Consider the following 18,298-nt stretch of genomic DNA (forward strand, 5'->3'; position numbering starts at 1 on the left):
AACACGTTTGTACTTTATTGTGTTTTGTTCTGTCTACTGTTACGTGAGAACTTTCAGTGAAGTCAACACGTTTTGTTCATGATTCCAAAGTTTTTATAATTGCCCGAGAACTTTTATCCAAGTTTTACTTGCAAGAAAATATAAAAGATGGAGAGATGTTTTATTTTTGCAAGATTTAGATACAATTTTATATATATATGTGCATTCTGTACATAGCCTTGTCTTTAACTTTTATATAACGTGTTTCATATCATCTCTTCAAGTTAAGCTATTAATAGAGTAGGCTATCATACACATCTATAAACTTTGTTGATGTGTATAATGTTAGAAACTACGAAACATATAGCATGCGAAAAAGTTAAACTGTATTGTAGTTGTATTAAACTATTTATTATAATGTTCAATTTTTTTGCTAAGGTCATGCATGATTTAATACTTATTGTGACAGGCCTGCAGATCCTAAGATTCAAGGTTAGAGCTGTAATATGCCGCTGAACACGCTCTGCACAGTAGTTTCCATTATTCAGTTAAAATAATGGCATTGACAGCTCATGTATTTGGTCAGCAGTTCTAATTCAGAGAGAGATGTCTCGCACTTGAAGGTATTTTGAACTAGTATTTTATCCTTGATGACAAGAAGACCCACTTGTAGAGAAAATTATACATGTAAAAACGGCTGGTATGGGTAGAGAAAGCATTTTGTAGTGCTTTCTCTACCTATACCATATATAGTCTTATATCCTATGTATCGTATATGTTGTTGTTCTGAAAATAAACGTTTGTAAAATCCCTGAAAAATCTAATGTTCAAGAAAAGACTTTAATGTTCGCGTTTATTTTATTTCATATAGCATTCAAATGTTTCACAGCTTGGTTGCAATAGCTGGAATAAAGTATGGTCGATTTTCGGTGAAACTGACGTAGTAATGAATGGACGACATAACTTGAAGTACGACCCTAGAAATAATGGAAATGTAGCAGGCTAACATTTTAACATTTACTAACTCAGACCTTTAGATACAAATTGCTTTTCTCGCAAAGTAAGAATAAATGTGAATTTCTTCTAGATTTATCATCATCTGAAGTGGTAGAGTTTCTACAAGAAAATCCTGACTTCTTAGAAAACTTCGTTCTCAATTACGTCGAACAAGATATTTTGCAAAAGTGGGTGGAACGCAGTGCAGAGTTTTCACCTACCGCACAATCCAAGACTGTAGGTGGGTAATGAAAATGCTAAAACGATTTGGGTCATTTACAAAGAGCGGGCTGCGGGGTCGAATTAGGAGCAGGAGGAAAAGTAGTGTAATTTCTTTGGGCGCCCCCTGGCCATGGAGCCTTGATAAGAAAAGAAATATATATAAAAATCAGTTTAAAAACTATATATGATTCATTGAAAAACGTGTGTTTGCAATTTTGTCACTACGGCCTCAGCGATTTTAGTCGTTTCATGGACTCTAATATGTTGTAATTTTTCATTAACATTTTCTTACATTTCATTCTTTCGAAAATATTTGCTCAGCCATTTAACAAAAACTTTCGTTGTCATTACTTTAACTGAATAAAATTAGTCCATACATTCCACAGTTATTTATTATTGTGAAACAAAGATATTTTGTCACATGTTTCAATTACAAGAATGTATAATACTAGGTAGGCAAAGAGTAACTTATAAGCATAAGAGAAAGTTTTATTTATGGTGGAGCGTAATACATGTTTCGAGAGAACATTGGTCTGTCTTCTTCAAGAAGGCCCGGCATGGCCAAATGGCTGGAACGTTCGACTCGCAATTTGAGGATCGCAAGTTCGGATTTCCATCCGACCAAACAAGCTCGCTCTTTCAATCGTATGGGTGTTATAATGTTACAGTCAATCCCACAACTCGTGGGTGACTCTTTTGCCAACGAATAGTGGGATTGACCGGCATAGTATAACGCCTACACGGCTGAAAGAGCGAACACATTTGTTGGGACGGGAATCAGAGCCTGCGACTCTCAAACTGAGATCAAATCTCCCTATTTTTAATATTACCTAACACTCATACCAATCAATATATAATGCCACTAGTGATACCAATATCAGTTATAGACCAGAGGGAAGGCAGCTAGTCATCACCACCTACCGCCAACTCTTGGGCTACTCTTTTATCAACGAGTTAACCGTAAGATTATAATATCCTTAGGGATGAAAGGTAGAGCATGATCGGTGATTGGATATCGAACCTACGACCCGTAGATTGCAAATTGAGCACTTTAACTACCAGGCCATGTCAGGCATTTACAAGAAAAATTGATATAGTAAAGGATTAGAAATCTAGTTAGAGGTTAAGGTAATGCAGTGTTCAAAGTGTACTTACTTAACAGTTTATATGAACCATCTAAGAAGAGATTATTGATCCCTTTATCATAAAGAATCTCACTTAACAATGATAATTTAGTTACTTTCGCCAGGTTTGTTTGTAACATCGTATTTATTACATTTGAAAGCTTTAAGGTCGAGGATTCTATTTTTCGTTAGATTACATTTTCCATTACGGCATTTGATAGTTAGTGGGCTTGAATCCAGACGGGTTTTATTTTAGTCTTAAATGAGGGGGAAACTTTATTTACTGTAGGGGATTAAAATTTCTGCGATGCTAGGAAGAAGTTTCTAACATCTTTACATATGTGTATATATATATATACATACACATATAAATAACTGAGAGTTATTTGACGATCGGATAAGTTTATTATTTTTGGTGTGGTTATTATACAGAGTGATCTGTGAATTAGATAAGGTATACAATTTCTTCCGTCACTAGTTTTCGTGTTCAAAACAATCCTTTTCACTAAAGCCTTAACTTCTGTTTTTTAAGTAATGTCATAGCAGATATGGCGACCAACTTATTTCTTTGACATGTAAATTTTAAAGTTATTTATTTTACTGGTGTAAAAATTTCTTCTGTGTGTTTTTTATGTTCAAGAAGAATTTTGTCATTAAGAGCCTAATTTTGTAAATTATAAACTTCAATTTCAAATTTAGAAATGTAATGTAGTTTCTGTTTTAGTTTTACATTTATAACGAGGCTCAACTTAAGTGTTGTAGATCAGTGGTTCCCAACCAGGGGTGTTTGCATCCCTTCGGGGTGCGAGATAACATTTCAGTTTTTTTTTGTTTATATTAAGGGTACTATCCTATATATTCAAATATTACGTTCGATTTTATTTAACTAAAAACTAATTATAAAAAGTTGTTTTGTTCACCTTCACATTTATTCTTAAATAAATAATTATTGTGAGGGGTGCGAGAACATATTAAAATTTTTAGGGGTGCGGGACATAAAATAGGTTGGAAACCACTGTTGTGGATGATACGTTTGGAAAGTTTATAAATTATATTACTTTCGCGGAAATACACTTCAGAATTAAACCGATGTCCCTAAAATCTACTAAGACAATAAGAAGACCAATCTCTCATTTTAACCTTGTTCTACATGCACAACAAGTCTTAGGAAGGTTATAATACTTTTAATTTTTTCTAAATGCCGCTTATTTTATAGCGGGCCTTCGTTTATCTTACTTCATTGTGTCGCAGAACATTTAATTAACTTATAACAAAAATAAAACACGAAGGAGGAGATCCTTTATTTTCTTTGTTAAAGTGACCTCTTTGAAATAACATTTACACCATTTTTTATGATTGTTGCTTGTTTTGAAAGGGTTCATATCAAACAGAAGTTTTCTTTATTTCATACTTTCATTAAAAAGATACAGAATTTATGAGAAATAAAGAAAAAATGCAAAGATCCTCAGTTGCACAGCAGTATGTTTACGGACTTATACCGCTAGAAACCAAGCTTCGATAACCGTGTTGGACAGAGCACAAATAACCTCTTGTGTAGGTTTGTGCTTAATTCCAAACAAACTAAAAAATGTGCAAAATGAATCATCTGTGTTCATCCCATTTTCTGAAGTATTCTTTGTTTCTTTTGTGATCATTCAAAAAGTAAAAAAGAAAAACACAAAAATGGGGAGAAGCGACTGCAAACAAGAAGCGAGTGGGAATGTTAAACTTTTATTTTTTCTTTCTTAGCCTAATACCTTCTTTTCACACATGCTTGTTTATTATTCAAGCTCTATTTAATAATGCTATTGAACTATATTTTGATAATTTATAAAACTCAAATCTAAGTGCCCTCCCACAAAGTTTCTCAAACTCCTTATGCGATCCCAGATGGATGACCTTTCTTTTGTTCTTCCAAGATCGTTCAAGCTTGTTGGAGTGAAGTTTAGCACTTATGTTTGAGTTCTTTTTATTATTATTATAATAGGTGCTTTGCTACTTAAAATATTGGAATATATTTACATGTATTTTGTGCCATTGACGCATATTTTGAATGTTTGCATGCAAAAATAAAAACCTTACTAGGTGATACACAACCAAAGTTTATCTAAAAAATTGAAATAATATGTTATTGTTACTACTATCCTTTACGATTTTTCTACGTCATTAAAAAATATCATTTGAAAATACCGAAACGGTTTCGAATTCATATGTTAGTCAAAATAATTATTGTATTTGACTGTATTAATATTCTCCTACTGAAAAAACAAAATAAAAACTGGAAACTACTTTCCTTGGAAATTAAAATGGAGAATTGGCTTACTTTCCTCTTTTTTCTTTTGTTTAGAATTTCTGGATTTTCTCTTCAAAAAACATCGGAAGAACCAGCAGTTAATTTTGTTCAGTGTGTTTCTGTTATCATTGCATCTTGTTGATGTTAATTAATCAAACATGAAACATACAGCCAAATTTAGCTTCTTAAGGATAAATATATGGACATATTAGTTTAAAAAATGTGTTTAAAAATAGATGTATTTTTGTTAAAATTTCTATTTAAAAACTTTCTTAATCTTGACAACTATTTCTGTTCAAATTCTGTAAAATGAATGGCCAGTAATCATTAGGAGAATCCAACAGTTCTTACGAGATAGCAAAATATTCCCAAAAGGATCTTGATAGTTATAACGTTATAATTATTAATGAAATGTATATATATGTATAATCTACCAAACCTACTAATTTTTATAGAATTATAAACGCCAATTAAATTAATTATATATATTACGTAGTTGGTGTTCTGATTTACTTCAAACATAATAAAGGTGTTTTGGCCGTTGTAGGTTTTAAACTAATGTTCGTTATCACCAACCCAATAATAAGTTAATATTACTACACGCTCTTTAAACAACAACTTTTATTGATTAAGTAGATACAAATAAATGTAAAACAACAACTTCAAATTGGATTGGGTACAGTTAATGTCGATTTACTTGAATTTTAACACATTTAATGTACATTATACAAGTGTGAAATGTTTCATTTTTATTCATTTTAGTTAATATTTAACCAACGTTATGCATATATACTTAAATTGTATGAGTGTGGTGCAATTTTCCAATAGATTGAATCTTGAATATATTTTTATGAGCTTTATATTATGTTAATGTGTATTATAGATAAGATATTCAAATAAACCAAAGTACTTAATACTATTACAACTCTTTTTCTGACAGGACTTGATGTAGGAAGAGAACAGCTTCCATTTAAAAAGGTAAGCACAAATAAAAGTACAGGTAGTTATATACATTCTTCCAATAGTTCTTGTTTCTTAAAAGAAAATATTGAGAGCAGTTACCTTTGGGTCTACGTAAGACATTTATTTTGCTAGAAATATATGGAATTCGCCTTCACGTATAAATATGTATTTCGTGATTTTATCAAGATCTAATTTGTTGCAACGGTCTATCATCCTACCACATCAACAACCGATGTGAATCTCACTGAATTTTTAAAGCACCCATGATTTGGAAATACAGTTAAGAAACGACTTATGTTTGAATAAAACGATTTGCTTCGTAACTCTTTACAGAAGTTTCTGTAGTGAATCAATTTCACAGTTTAAATTACAACAATGGTAAGGTTATGGCGGTCAGATTTCAATCATTGTCATGGCTAGTAACCTTTTCGAGCGCCTTGGTTATTAGTAACTGTTTTGTTATATTCAACTAGATAGGCCCAGCATGGCCAGGTGTGTTAAGGTGTTCGACTCGTAATCTGAGAGTCGTGGGTTCGAATTTCCGTCGCACCAAACATGCTCACCCTTTTAGCCATGGGGGCGTTATAATGTTACGGTCAATCCCACTATTCGTTGGTAAAAGAGTAGCCCAAGAATTGGCGGTGGGTGGTGATGACTAGCTGCCTTCCCTCTAGTCTTACACTGCTAAATTAGGGACGGCTAACGCAGATAGCCCTCGCTAGCTTTGCGCGAAATTGCAAAACAAACAAACAATCAACTAGATATTAATTATTAATTAGATTTTATTCTACGTTTCAGTTGCTGTTTTCAGAGAAGTCCAGAGAAGGACTATATTTATTTTAGTACCTAAGTTTAGCTGTCTTGTGTGCCAGCTGGTTTTACTGATTAGGTAAATGTAGAACGCTTCTTTTATCATTCTTGTATATTCGTTTTCTTTCAGTATCCTATAAAATGTATCGTATGGCCTACTCTAGCATGATGGGTTATTGCAGACATATCGCACGTATTGGAACACATATTCATGGGTAATGCTGTAAATGGTGTGTTTTTTCTGTCTGTTAGACCCTTTAAGTGGTATGGTATGTGCTCACTGTGACCGTATTGTGTAGTGTCTTTTTTTAATACTGTTCTGAATTTATTGTTTACATCCGTGCTTTCCAAGACCTTTGACATAGTGGAATATGGCTACATGTCTGTAATTTTCCTTCTGCTTATCCTTGGGGTTTATCTTCTTTATCAATAGTTCCATTGTTAATGAGAATTGAAGTGACGTTTTTTTTTTCCAATTTATTGAATTTTTCGCTAAAAAGAATGTCGTTCTTTCTTGAAACCAGATAGTATATGAAGTACCCGTCTTTATGCCGTTTAAGTGGTTTGATTTATAATTAAGATACGAGTATTATGGGTTCTCTTATAAACTTCTGTAGATATGGGTTATCACTTCAAGAGATAACAGTTTGTTATCGTTTTTTACTTCCATTGTGGATTGTTGTCAGTTCATATGGTTTATAAATTATTGAATTTTGTCTGTAATGTGTGGTAACAATACCAAAATATCATCAAATTTATATGCAAAAACGGCTCGTTTGGGTTGAGAAAATATTTTACATAGAAGAGCGAACAACGTATCGACCTTCTTCGGTCATCGTCAGGTTCACAAAGAAAGAGGTAACTGACCGGAAGCTGACCACATGTTTGAAAGGGGTTGTGTAACTGTGTGTCGAAATGTAGAGGGCGGTATTAGATGTTTGAATATATAATTTTATTTATATTAATATAGGTATAAAGGCGTTCCTTTATATTGGTTTATTTTGGGTTTAAGTTGTTGTATAAGTAAGGCTTCTTTAATTTTGCGTTTGTTTATGTTTGTTTCTTTATTTAGTATTTGAGTGTTTTCTATGGTTATGTTGTGTTTATTTGACTTGCAGTGTTCGAAAACGTGTGAAGGTGACTTTTTATGTTCTTTGAATCTGGTTTCCATTTTTCTACTTGTTTCTCCAATATAGAAGTCGTTGCAGTTATCACATTGTATTTTATAAATAATGTTGGTGTGGTGTTTGTCAGTGTAGTTTTTAAATAGTATAGACCTCAGTTTTGTGCCGGGTTTTTGAATAAATTTGGTATTAACTGGAATGTCATATTTTGTTACTAATTTTTGCCAAATGTTGGTTATTTGTTTGCTGATGTCAGGAATATATGGTATACAGCAGTATATGGTTTCGTGGTTTTTTGATTCGTGAGCTGTATTTACTTTAGTTGGTTGATTTTGCTTTCTGTCTGGGTGTGTGCGTATAATGTTTTCTACGGTTTGTGGAGGAAACTTATTGATGTTGATGAAGTATTGTTTTATTTTGTCTAATTCATCGTCAATTTTATCTGGTGAGCATAGTTTTATGGCTGTGTTTATTTGGTTTCTTAGTATGTTGAGTTTTTGTTTTGTTTCATGTGCTGAGTCCCAAGGAATGTATAATCCAGTATGGGTGATTTTTCGGTGGATTTCTGTTTTGAATTGTGTGTCAGTTCTTGTAATTTTGAGGTTAAGAAATGATATTTGATTGCTTTCTTCCTGTTCACATGTGAAGTTAATGTTGGGATGTATAGAGTTAATGTGATTGAAAAAATTAAGTATGTGTTCTGTAGATTCGAATCCCGCAACCGTGTCATCTACATATCTGTACCAGTATAGTGGTGGATGTAATGCTGTGTTAATTGCTTGTGTTTCAACTTGTGTCATAAACATATTGGCTAGAACTGATGATACTGGGTTGCCCATGCTTAGGCCATTTGTTTGTATATAGTTTTGGTTGTTGAACATGAAGTTTGTCTTTATCGTGGTGAATTCTATGAGGGTTGCTAACTGGTTACTGGGAATTTCTATAGTTGGGTTAGGGTCTCGGATATAGAGTTCTAAGGCTATCTTGTAGGCTTCAGTGGTTGGAACTTCTGTAAAGAGGGATATAACATCGAAACTGGCCATTAAGGCTTTATGATTAAGTTGATTTAGATTAGACTTGAAATTAAAAGAGTCTTTGATGAATGAGCTGGCTGATGTTACATGTTTGGAGAATGCCCATGCTATGTATTTACCAAGATTGTAGTTAAACGATTTATATGTGGACAAACAAATGGCCTAAGCATGGGCAACCCAGTATCACCAGTTCTAGCCAATATTTTTATGACACAAGTTGAAACACAAGCAATTAACACAGCATTACATCCACCACTATACTGGTACAGATATGTAGATGACACGGTTGCGGGATTCGAATCTACAGAATACATACTTAATTTTTTCAATCACATTAACTCTATACATCCCAACATTAACTTCACATGTGAACAGGAAGAAAGCAATCAAATATCATTTCTTAACCTCAAAATTACAAGAACTGATACACAATTTAAAACAGAAATCACCCATAATGGACTGTACATTCCTTGGGACTCAGCACATGAAACAAAACAAAGACTCAACATACTAAGAAACCAAATAAATAGTCATAAAACTATGCTCACCAGATAAAATTAACAACGAATTAGACAAAATAAAACAATACATCATCAACATCAATAAGTTTCCTCCACAAATTGTAGAAAACGTTATACACACACACCTAGACAAAAAGCAAAATCAACTAACAAAAGTTAAAATATCCCATGAATTAAAAAATCACGAAACCATATACTGCTGCATACCATATATTCCCGACATCAGGAGACAAATAACCAACATTTGGCAAAAACTACTAACAAAATATGACATTCCAGTTAATACCAAATTTATTCAAAAACCAGGCACAAAACTGAGGTCTATACTATGTAAAAACTACACTGACAAACACCACACCAACATTATTTATAAAATACAATGTGATAACTGCCACGACTTCTCTATTGGAGAAATGAGTAAAAAAATGAAAACCAGATTCAAAGAGCACAAAAAGTCACCTTCACACATTTTTGAACACTGTAAGTCAAATAAACACAACATAACCATAGAAAACACCCAAATACTAACTAAAGAAACAAACATAAACAAACGCAAAATTAAAGAAGCCTTACTTATACAACAACTTAAACCCAAAATAAACCAATATAAAGGAACGCCTTTATACCTATATTAATATAAATAAAATTATATATTCAAACATCTAATACCGCCCTCTACATTTCGACACACAGTTACACAACCCCTTTCAAACATGTGGTCAGCTTCCGGTCAGTTACCTCTTTCTTTGTGAACCTGACGATGACCGAAGAAGGTCGAAACGTTGTTCGCTCTTCTATGTAAAATATTTTCTCAACCCAAACGAGCCGTTTTTGCATATAAATTTCTCAACAAGTGGGTTTCTCGACATCACTGAAAATATCATCAACATATTTTATCGGGGGTTTACCGGCCTCAGAATAGGTTATATTTTACTTATACAACATATGGCCCGGCATGACCATATGTTATTACTCAACAAATTTTAACCCATTAAAAACTGTTATTACTCCATAATTTTTAATCCATTAAAATCTATCGCTATTTTACAAACTTTATAAATCCAACTTTTGTTTTCACTTTATGAATTAGTTTTCACAACGGAAGACTATAATTTTAAATTTTGGTTCAACAATTACAGTTGAGGTAAAAAGAAGTTGTCAAAGAATCTCACAATAAGCCCGGCATGGCCAGGTGGGTTAAGGCATGTGACTTGTAGTCTGAGGGTTGCGGGTTCGCATCGCCGAGGGGTCGTTATAATGTGACGGTCAATTCCATTATTTTGCATTGGACTTATAATACAACATCGTTCAAAAGGAAAACATATTGATTTGGATATTTCCATGGACGTTAGAAGCAAGATACTAGAAAAACTACTTACAAAGGCATGATTGAGGTTAGCACATTTAACTTTTTTTTGGAGGAAGTACCGTCTTAAGATACGAGGTTTAACACTCAAGTACTTGCTTGACTCTAGTGCATACATGGTTTATTGCCATGTGCTTTCGTGATACCATCTAGAATCAGCTCTTCAGTACACTTGAATTTGACTTTGTTAGGCTTAACAAATGCAGAAAACTCCTCATTTCCAGAGCTAATGCTGCAAGAATACATTCTCCGTTGTTGTTATTTTCTTAGTGCAAAACTGCACAATGGGTCATTTGTACACTGGCGTCCGTGGGGAATCTAACCTCAGATGCTTAAGTTGTTAGTACGTAACTTTACCGCTGATACATCAGGGAGCCCCTCTCCATAAAGTTTTAAATTTTTTTCTTTTTATTTGTTGATGAAGCTATTACTATTTTTGTTAACATTGCTACTACTAATCTAGAATATCATGATATACACACAATTTCTTGATAACCCAGTTCTGTAACACTTGTATTTTTATATATTGATATACTTCTGACTTGCTTTACATGTGCATCGTACCTGGAGTAAAGATTACTGTTAACGTGGTCAAGAAAAAAAGGAGTGGTTACTGTTTTCTCAAAATAATTTTCCTTTTAACAGCACTTTGCATTTGCACGTCGGGCTTGTCATTGACAAATTCGTGGCATGCTGACATTAATATTAGATTTGTTTACGATATCACGACAACGCTTGAAGATACGATATCAATAATCATCCACGTTTGCTCTTAGTGATGTCAGTTCATTTCAACAATGCTCTATTAGAGAAATACCAGAAACAAAAGTAGAAGGTTCAGCCAAACCCTTTTGAAACTCTAATGTACACATGCGTGCATACTAAACATTATATTTATATTAACATTGTAAGTGTAATTTGTTAATATAATTTCCTACTTTCTGAACTTCTGAACACACTATCACTTCCCCTCAGGAATTGGCATTAGGCACCGTGTGACCACTTCGTCTCAAGACCAAGTGTCGGAGTGTTAGAATACTGAAATGATTTTTTCACACTTCACTTGGTTATTTAGACAAAATGACCTGGCATGGCCAAGCGTGTTAAGGCGTGCGACTCGTAATCTGAGGGTCGCGGGTTCGCATCTCCGTCGCGCCAAACATGCTCGCCCTTTCAGCCGTGGGGGCATTATAATGTGATGGTCAATCCCACTATTCGTTGGTAAAAGAGTAGCCCAAGAGTTGGCGGTGGGTGGTGATGACTAGCTGCCTTCCCTTTAGTTTTACACTGCTAAATTAGGGACGGCTAGCGCAGATAACCCTCGAGTAGCTTTGTGCGAAATTCAAAAACAAACAAACAAAACAAAAGCTTTGCGCGAAATTCAAAATAAACAAACATTTAGACAAAATATGGTATTGTAATGCTTAATAAAATACATTGAAAATGTGTGTGTTTAAAATGTAGACATTTTTTAAAAGGCATATTGTTTACATAATATACAGTGAAGGTAGCACTGATTTTCTTGGCATTGTAGTTTGCCTTGCATTTTAATAAATATAAGGAAAAATTTGGACAAGAACCTGTCTTAGTTCTCTTGGCATGATATCAATCATATTGTGTAAATATAAAACGAACTTGTAAAATAAGTAGTTTTAGTTCTACCGGTCTTTATAATTACTCATATGTGACATTAGAAAAAGTTTCATTGCACAGTATTAAATATTTATAAATATAGTACCTAGTATCTGTTACCACTAATTTTACACAATTTACTTTTCTTTTTGTTCAAGTTTCATGTTCATTCTGGACAAAATAAAGTTTTACGAGATTCTATCAACACCTTGTGTATTAGGCCTAGCAAGTGTCAAATACTGTCAACATTGGCGGATACAATTGCCTTAGCCGTGAATGCTTTTTCTCGGACTTTGTATATTTACGACAAAAATACTCAAGTAAGTTTCTTAGCTGTTCTAAACCCTTATAAAAATTAATTTATAGGATTTTTTTCTTCTATATTCCCTGATATTTCCATAATATAGTATATGTTTTTAAATAAACCTAAACTTTAGTTCAGTAGTGGTATGGGAAAAACTCTTACGCCTTATTATTCTGTATCAGCTAAATCACGAGAATAGATTGATAGTGACCTATTACCATAAGACAACTTTTTCAGACTTAAGTTTTAAACACATAAGTTTCATACATTCTGTTTAAAACAATAATTTATTTTTCCCTAATATAGGATTGATTATAGATGCCAGTTATAATACAGGATTGATTATAATGAAACTCGACATTTTTCTTCAACAAATTTAACGAAGTCCAAAAATACAATAATATGTACTTTCATAACACAGAAATTCTGATTTAAGGATTACAACGTTTCGACCCGTAGTGTCCACATGGACATTATCAGGTTACAGTTATCTGATAACGTCCCCATCTATACATATAGATCGAAATCTTGTAATTATTAAAGCAGAATCTTCCAACTATAGAATTGCTTATATTCCACTGTTCGGACTGATGCAGTCGTTCATCAGATTTTAGTAAATATGAAATGGAAAAAGTAAGTAAATGAATTTTGAATTAGGGTAGGTGGCGTCAGTGATACTGTATGAACATGCCAGGAAATATTAAGATACGTAAGGTATTTTGTTTAAATGTTGTATGTTGACAAAATTTAAAGTGTGCGAAGAATTAAACACCGTTATATGTGCTTAGAGTTATGTACGTACAAATACATACACATTGGGACTGGTAAGCCTACTTCAGAGGTACGTTTAACCAAACATCTCAGTGGTCCATTTAAAGAACTTGTTGGTTTATGTTATTTTCTTTCTCTCTTCTAAGCAGCCATCTTCCCAGAACTGCCTTTAGATAATGAAATATGGGAGAAATATGAGATTTTGTAAGCTGTGAGCACTCATATCTGCTTTCATCTTTCAACAGAGAGGTGTATTCATGCCACTTTGTAGAGTATAATTCGACAAATACCTCTAAATCCAAGATGCATATTATAATCCCCACACTATAATTTTTAACTTATTATTGGTTGTGTTGCTCTTCCGTTGGATCTTTCTTTTGCTTGCCGTATTTTCATAACACACACACATACATACAATTATGTACATTTTACGATCTGTGTATGCATACATTTATATGGTACGTATATATATCCAGCTGCACAAAACTTAAGCTTGAGAGAGCCTTGACAGAAAAGAGTGTACCATGTAAATAATTAGTACATATTTTCTGTTACTGTTCCTCGATTGCGGATCGTTCCAGCCACGTAGGATACCCGTTTCGAGACTGTGTCAGATATTTGTAGCCAAATCTGGACGCTGTTTCGTTGAAAAGGCAACAATAAAGAGGTAGGCGGCCATTAAGGTTAATTTCACTCACATAAAGTCTCAAAAAAGAATAGCGCCAAGAATTAATGCATTTAGTGGATTCACGACGTATTCTTTATTGAAATATTTCACGCTTCACTCTGCAACCAAATAACAAGCATATACTGACTCGCAGATAATATAGAACCAGATTAAACCCTAATTTCATGCAGTTGGATAACGTAACACATATAGTGGTTGTGTAAGTATGATGTGAGCATTGGTGCGTGATGTACTAATATCATATAGGATGCCACATCTTGCCGCATATTGGGCTAGGAGGTGCTGATACGTTTTGTTCTGACCTCGACCTAACGGATCGTAGCATCTACCTTTATAGCACTAAGCAGGTGACACTTTTTTTTTCTAATAATTAAAATGGATTAAACGGAAATTTCTACTCTCACTGAAATCCAACCCCATCCAGCTTGCATGATTGAGATGCTTTTGAGGGAACGTGCTAAATCGTCGAGTGACACTATATTCCTGGAAATAACTCTTTTAAATGGAGTACACCTCATGACTGTATCAGCACTATAAATTTAAGCATGCCCTTGAAATTTGTAGTGACTGTACTCCATATGGAAATCAATGACGTGAGCTACAAAACAAACAAAAACAATGAAGACACCTATACCAAAATAATGATCATTTATAGTAATTTGCATTTCAGATCTTATGATGGATCATATACACATAATTAGCTAAAATATAATTGAGTATGGGTCTGATATTATTTTATAATGGTGATTTTACATTACCATAACTCAAATATTAGTCAATTTTAAATAACATTTGACTGTTTTCTTTAGTCCAGGAGAAGAACACAGTGCTATAATCATATTTGTCTGTAACACTGTGTATAATGTGATATGAACTGTGTTTGGTCTAGGAGAAGGATATAGTGCTATAACCATATTTGCCTGTAACTGTATGCGTAGTATTTACATGAACTGTGTTTATTTCAGGATAAGAATACAGTGCTATGAACACATTTGTCTGTAACACTGTGTATAATGTGATATGAACTGTGTTTGGTCTAGGAGAAGAACACAGTGCTATAATCATATTTGTCTGTAACACTGTGTATAATGTGATATGAACTGTGTTTGGTCTAGGAGAAGGATATAGTGCTATAACCATATTTGTCTGTAACTGTATGTGTAGTATTTACATGAACTATGTTTATTTCAGGATAAGAATACAGTGCTATGAACACTTTTGTCTGTAACTGTGTGCATACTCTAATATCGATTGTGTTTGGTCTAGGAGATGAACATAGTGCTGTAACCATATTTGTCTGTAACCGTGTCTTTTCTGTGATATGAACAGTGTTTGGTATATAATAACATAGTGCTATAAATATATTCGTCTCTAATTGTTGGTATATTGTGATATTAACTGTGTTTAGTCTAGGAGAAAAATATAGTGCTATAAGGATATTTGTCTGTAACTGTGTCATTTCTGTGATATGAACAGTGTTTGGTATATAATAACATAGGGCGATAAATATATTCGTCTGTAACAGTTGGTATATTGTGATATGAACTGTGTTTAGTCTATGAGAATGATATAGTGCTATAATCATATTTGTCTGTAACGTGTGTGTATACTCTGATACGAACTGTTTTAATCTAGGAGAAGAATACTGCTGTAGCCATATTTGACTGTAACTGTGTGTGTAGTATTTATATGTATTGTGTTTAGTCTGAGAGAGGAATATAGTGCTATAATTATATTTCTCTGTAACTGTGGTTTTAGTATTTATATGAACTGTGTTTAGGAGAAGGATATGGTGCTGTAACGATATTTGTATGTAACTGTGTGTGTAGTATTTATATGAACTGTGTCTACTCTATACGAATTTAGTGGTATAAGCATATTTGTCTGTAACCCTATGTTTACTGTGATGTGACGTGTTTTTGGTCTATTGTGCTAAAATGACATCTGTCTGTAACTGTGTGTATTTATTTATATGATATGTGTTTAGTCTAGAAGAATATAGTGGTATAATCATATTTGTCTTTTAGTATGTGTATAGTACTTATATAAACTGCGTTTAGTCTAGTAAAATATATTGGTATAAAGATATTTATCTGTAACTGTGTGTACTGTGATATGACCTGTGTTCAGTTCAAGATAGCGCTGTAAATAAATACGGTCGTAGAGTGCTGTTTTGCAGAAAATGCTTCGATTAACGTGTTTGAGGTTATTCGATAATTTAGATTTCAAAATATATATTTACGAACATCAATTTTTCTATCAAAATTTTTCCCCAGTTTCTACTTATGAGTATTAAGCAAAAGTACCCGTATCTAGTGACGGGAAAAGTTTAAGTTAATATATCAGTTTAAAGTATTTCATAGATTTTGAAAAGGTTAATTGTGTTTCATTATGGGTTACTTATACCTCCCAACGTGAAAAGTAATTGTTGTGTATTTCAGTCATGGAAGGAGCCGTTCAACAAAAACATACACTAAATTTACATTTTTATTTTTTAAGTTACATCACATTTTAAAATATGAATAGTTACTAATAATGTAGTATAGAATATCCTACTAATAATGTAGTGTAGAATATCCTACTAATAATGTAGTGTAGAATATTCTGCTTGCGAAATAAAAATTGACATCAACATTATTCATGTCTGTTTTCCTATCATTTCAAAAGTGAATGTTGAGGTTTACCTCTGTACAGCTTTTTAAAAGCAGCTTGGAAAGTGGCCGCCATAAACGAGAGAAAGACGAACACTCGTGTATATATCACGTTTCAAACCAAGTTTCTACATTAAAACTACTGAGTATTACGTTTTAATCACAATTTTTTCATGGAAACTAAAGTGAACTTGTTCCAACAAAGGTTCATGTCAGATCTTACCTCCAACGTGACAAACAAGTTTATTTTTTGTGCTAAATGGTAGAATTCCGAAGAATATTTAGAAACATGCAATAGAAAAATTAATATACCAAAACAGAAGATTCTCATTCTTTGCACCAAATAAATTCTGAGCTTTTTTGTATTACCTGGTTTGTAGGACGTTTCGGCTTGTATTTATCAACTTGCAGGATTGAAACCCATTATCAAACATGTTCACTCTTGGATCTATAGGGGCGTTATAATGTGAAAGTAAATCCCTCTATTCTTCGGTACGGAGAAGCCAGAGCTGGTGGGTGTACTGTCGACCTTTTATACTTTATTTGGTCAAAAGTTCGAAATTAAGGACAGCAGTATAAAGCGTTAGTAACTTTGATACAAACAAAACAAATAACTATGTACACACGTCAAGGTATCTTGGTGTATTCATTTAGCAAAACACAAAACATGTTTTTGTTTATTCTAAAATTTCTATAACTCGCTTTCCGTATCACCCATGATGAACGTTACTTGCACAAGACGTTTATTTGTAATACATATAAAGCCAGAATTTTTAGTTGCGAACATTTACAAGGAAACGTTGAATACAGTAAAGTGGTCTGTGTACCTTATAAACGTTTATCTCACTACAAGTCACCTTTGAAGTTTGAAAACGGCTTTCTTAAGCATGTTAAATTTGTAATATAATTTTCTTTGTCGCTTCTCCAAGTTCTATTCAAACTGTAATGCCTCAGACTGGTTCATCATCATCAAATAAGCCAGCTTTCTTTTGTAAAGAAACTTGGAAATTGCTGCGAAAAAGAAAAAAACATTTAACTTCTGTCATATTGTAGCCAGTGTTTTGTTCCTTAGTAAGAAAGAAAAACTTGTTAATTTAACATTGTACCCTTGCGTGATTGAAAGCATGCATCTGAATCAGAATAACTTTACTCGTTACAGGACATGTACGTTTATCAGGAAAACACAGATGAATTCAAGTAAGTATTTACTTTCTTGTTATCCATGACTTTGGATTCGTTTAGAACACATTACAGCAAATTACAAAACAGTACCGTAAAACTGCTATATTTGTTGAAACAAGTTACTAAGGTACGTTAAGATGTTCACAATACTAGGGTTTAGTAAAAATAAAACAATTTAACTAGTGATTTTATGGCATGAATAATTGTAATATTGTACCATCCACAACACAATGGTTGGACATGACGTAACACCTTACACCTACTTTTATTTTATATGTAGCAACAACTTGTTATATTACTCCATCATACAATGATTAGATGTGACGTAATACCTTACGCCTTCTGTTGTTTGTTTAACATGAATACTTTTAACATTGTTTTCTATCCAGCTGAGGATACAAAGGGTTGAACGTTTCCTTCGACAATATATAAGTATAAAAACACAATAAATACCACATTATACAGACTAAACCTGAAGAAATGACGTATCTTCAAATAGTGTTTTCAGTAAATAAAAGATATACAACGTTTTATACTTGTTATTATTACCATAATTGAAATTAGTGTGCAGAGAATATACAGTCTGAAAAACAAAACTATCTTCCACAATGGTGGGCTCATTTCGTTCACTATTAGAA

At 33.1% G+C, this 18,298-nt stretch overlaps 1 protein-coding gene across 1 annotated transcript in view; it reads left to right on the forward strand.

Moving 5' to 3' along the window:
* Positions 1-18,298, forward strand: part of LOC143238478 (putative 3',5'-cyclic phosphodiesterase pde-5) — an 89,089-nt gene that overhangs the window by 22,901 nt on the left and 47,890 nt on the right. Inside the window, exons 4-7 of the mRNA XM_076478748.1 lie at positions 1,067-1,216; positions 5,555-5,592; positions 12,223-12,384; positions 17,638-17,675. Of these exons, the coding sequence (XP_076334863.1) occupies positions 1,067-1,216; positions 5,555-5,592; positions 12,223-12,384; positions 17,638-17,675 (388 nt within the window). The remainder of the gene's footprint in view (positions 1-1,066; positions 1,217-5,554; positions 5,593-12,222; positions 12,385-17,637; positions 17,676-18,298) is intronic.

The sequence above is a fragment of the Tachypleus tridentatus genome, chromosome 13 (genome assembly GCF_004210375.1).
Source record: "Tachypleus tridentatus isolate NWPU-2018 chromosome 13, ASM421037v1, whole genome shotgun sequence".
NCBI classification, from domain to species: Eukaryota; Metazoa; Arthropoda; class Merostomata; order Xiphosura; family Limulidae; genus Tachypleus; species Tachypleus tridentatus.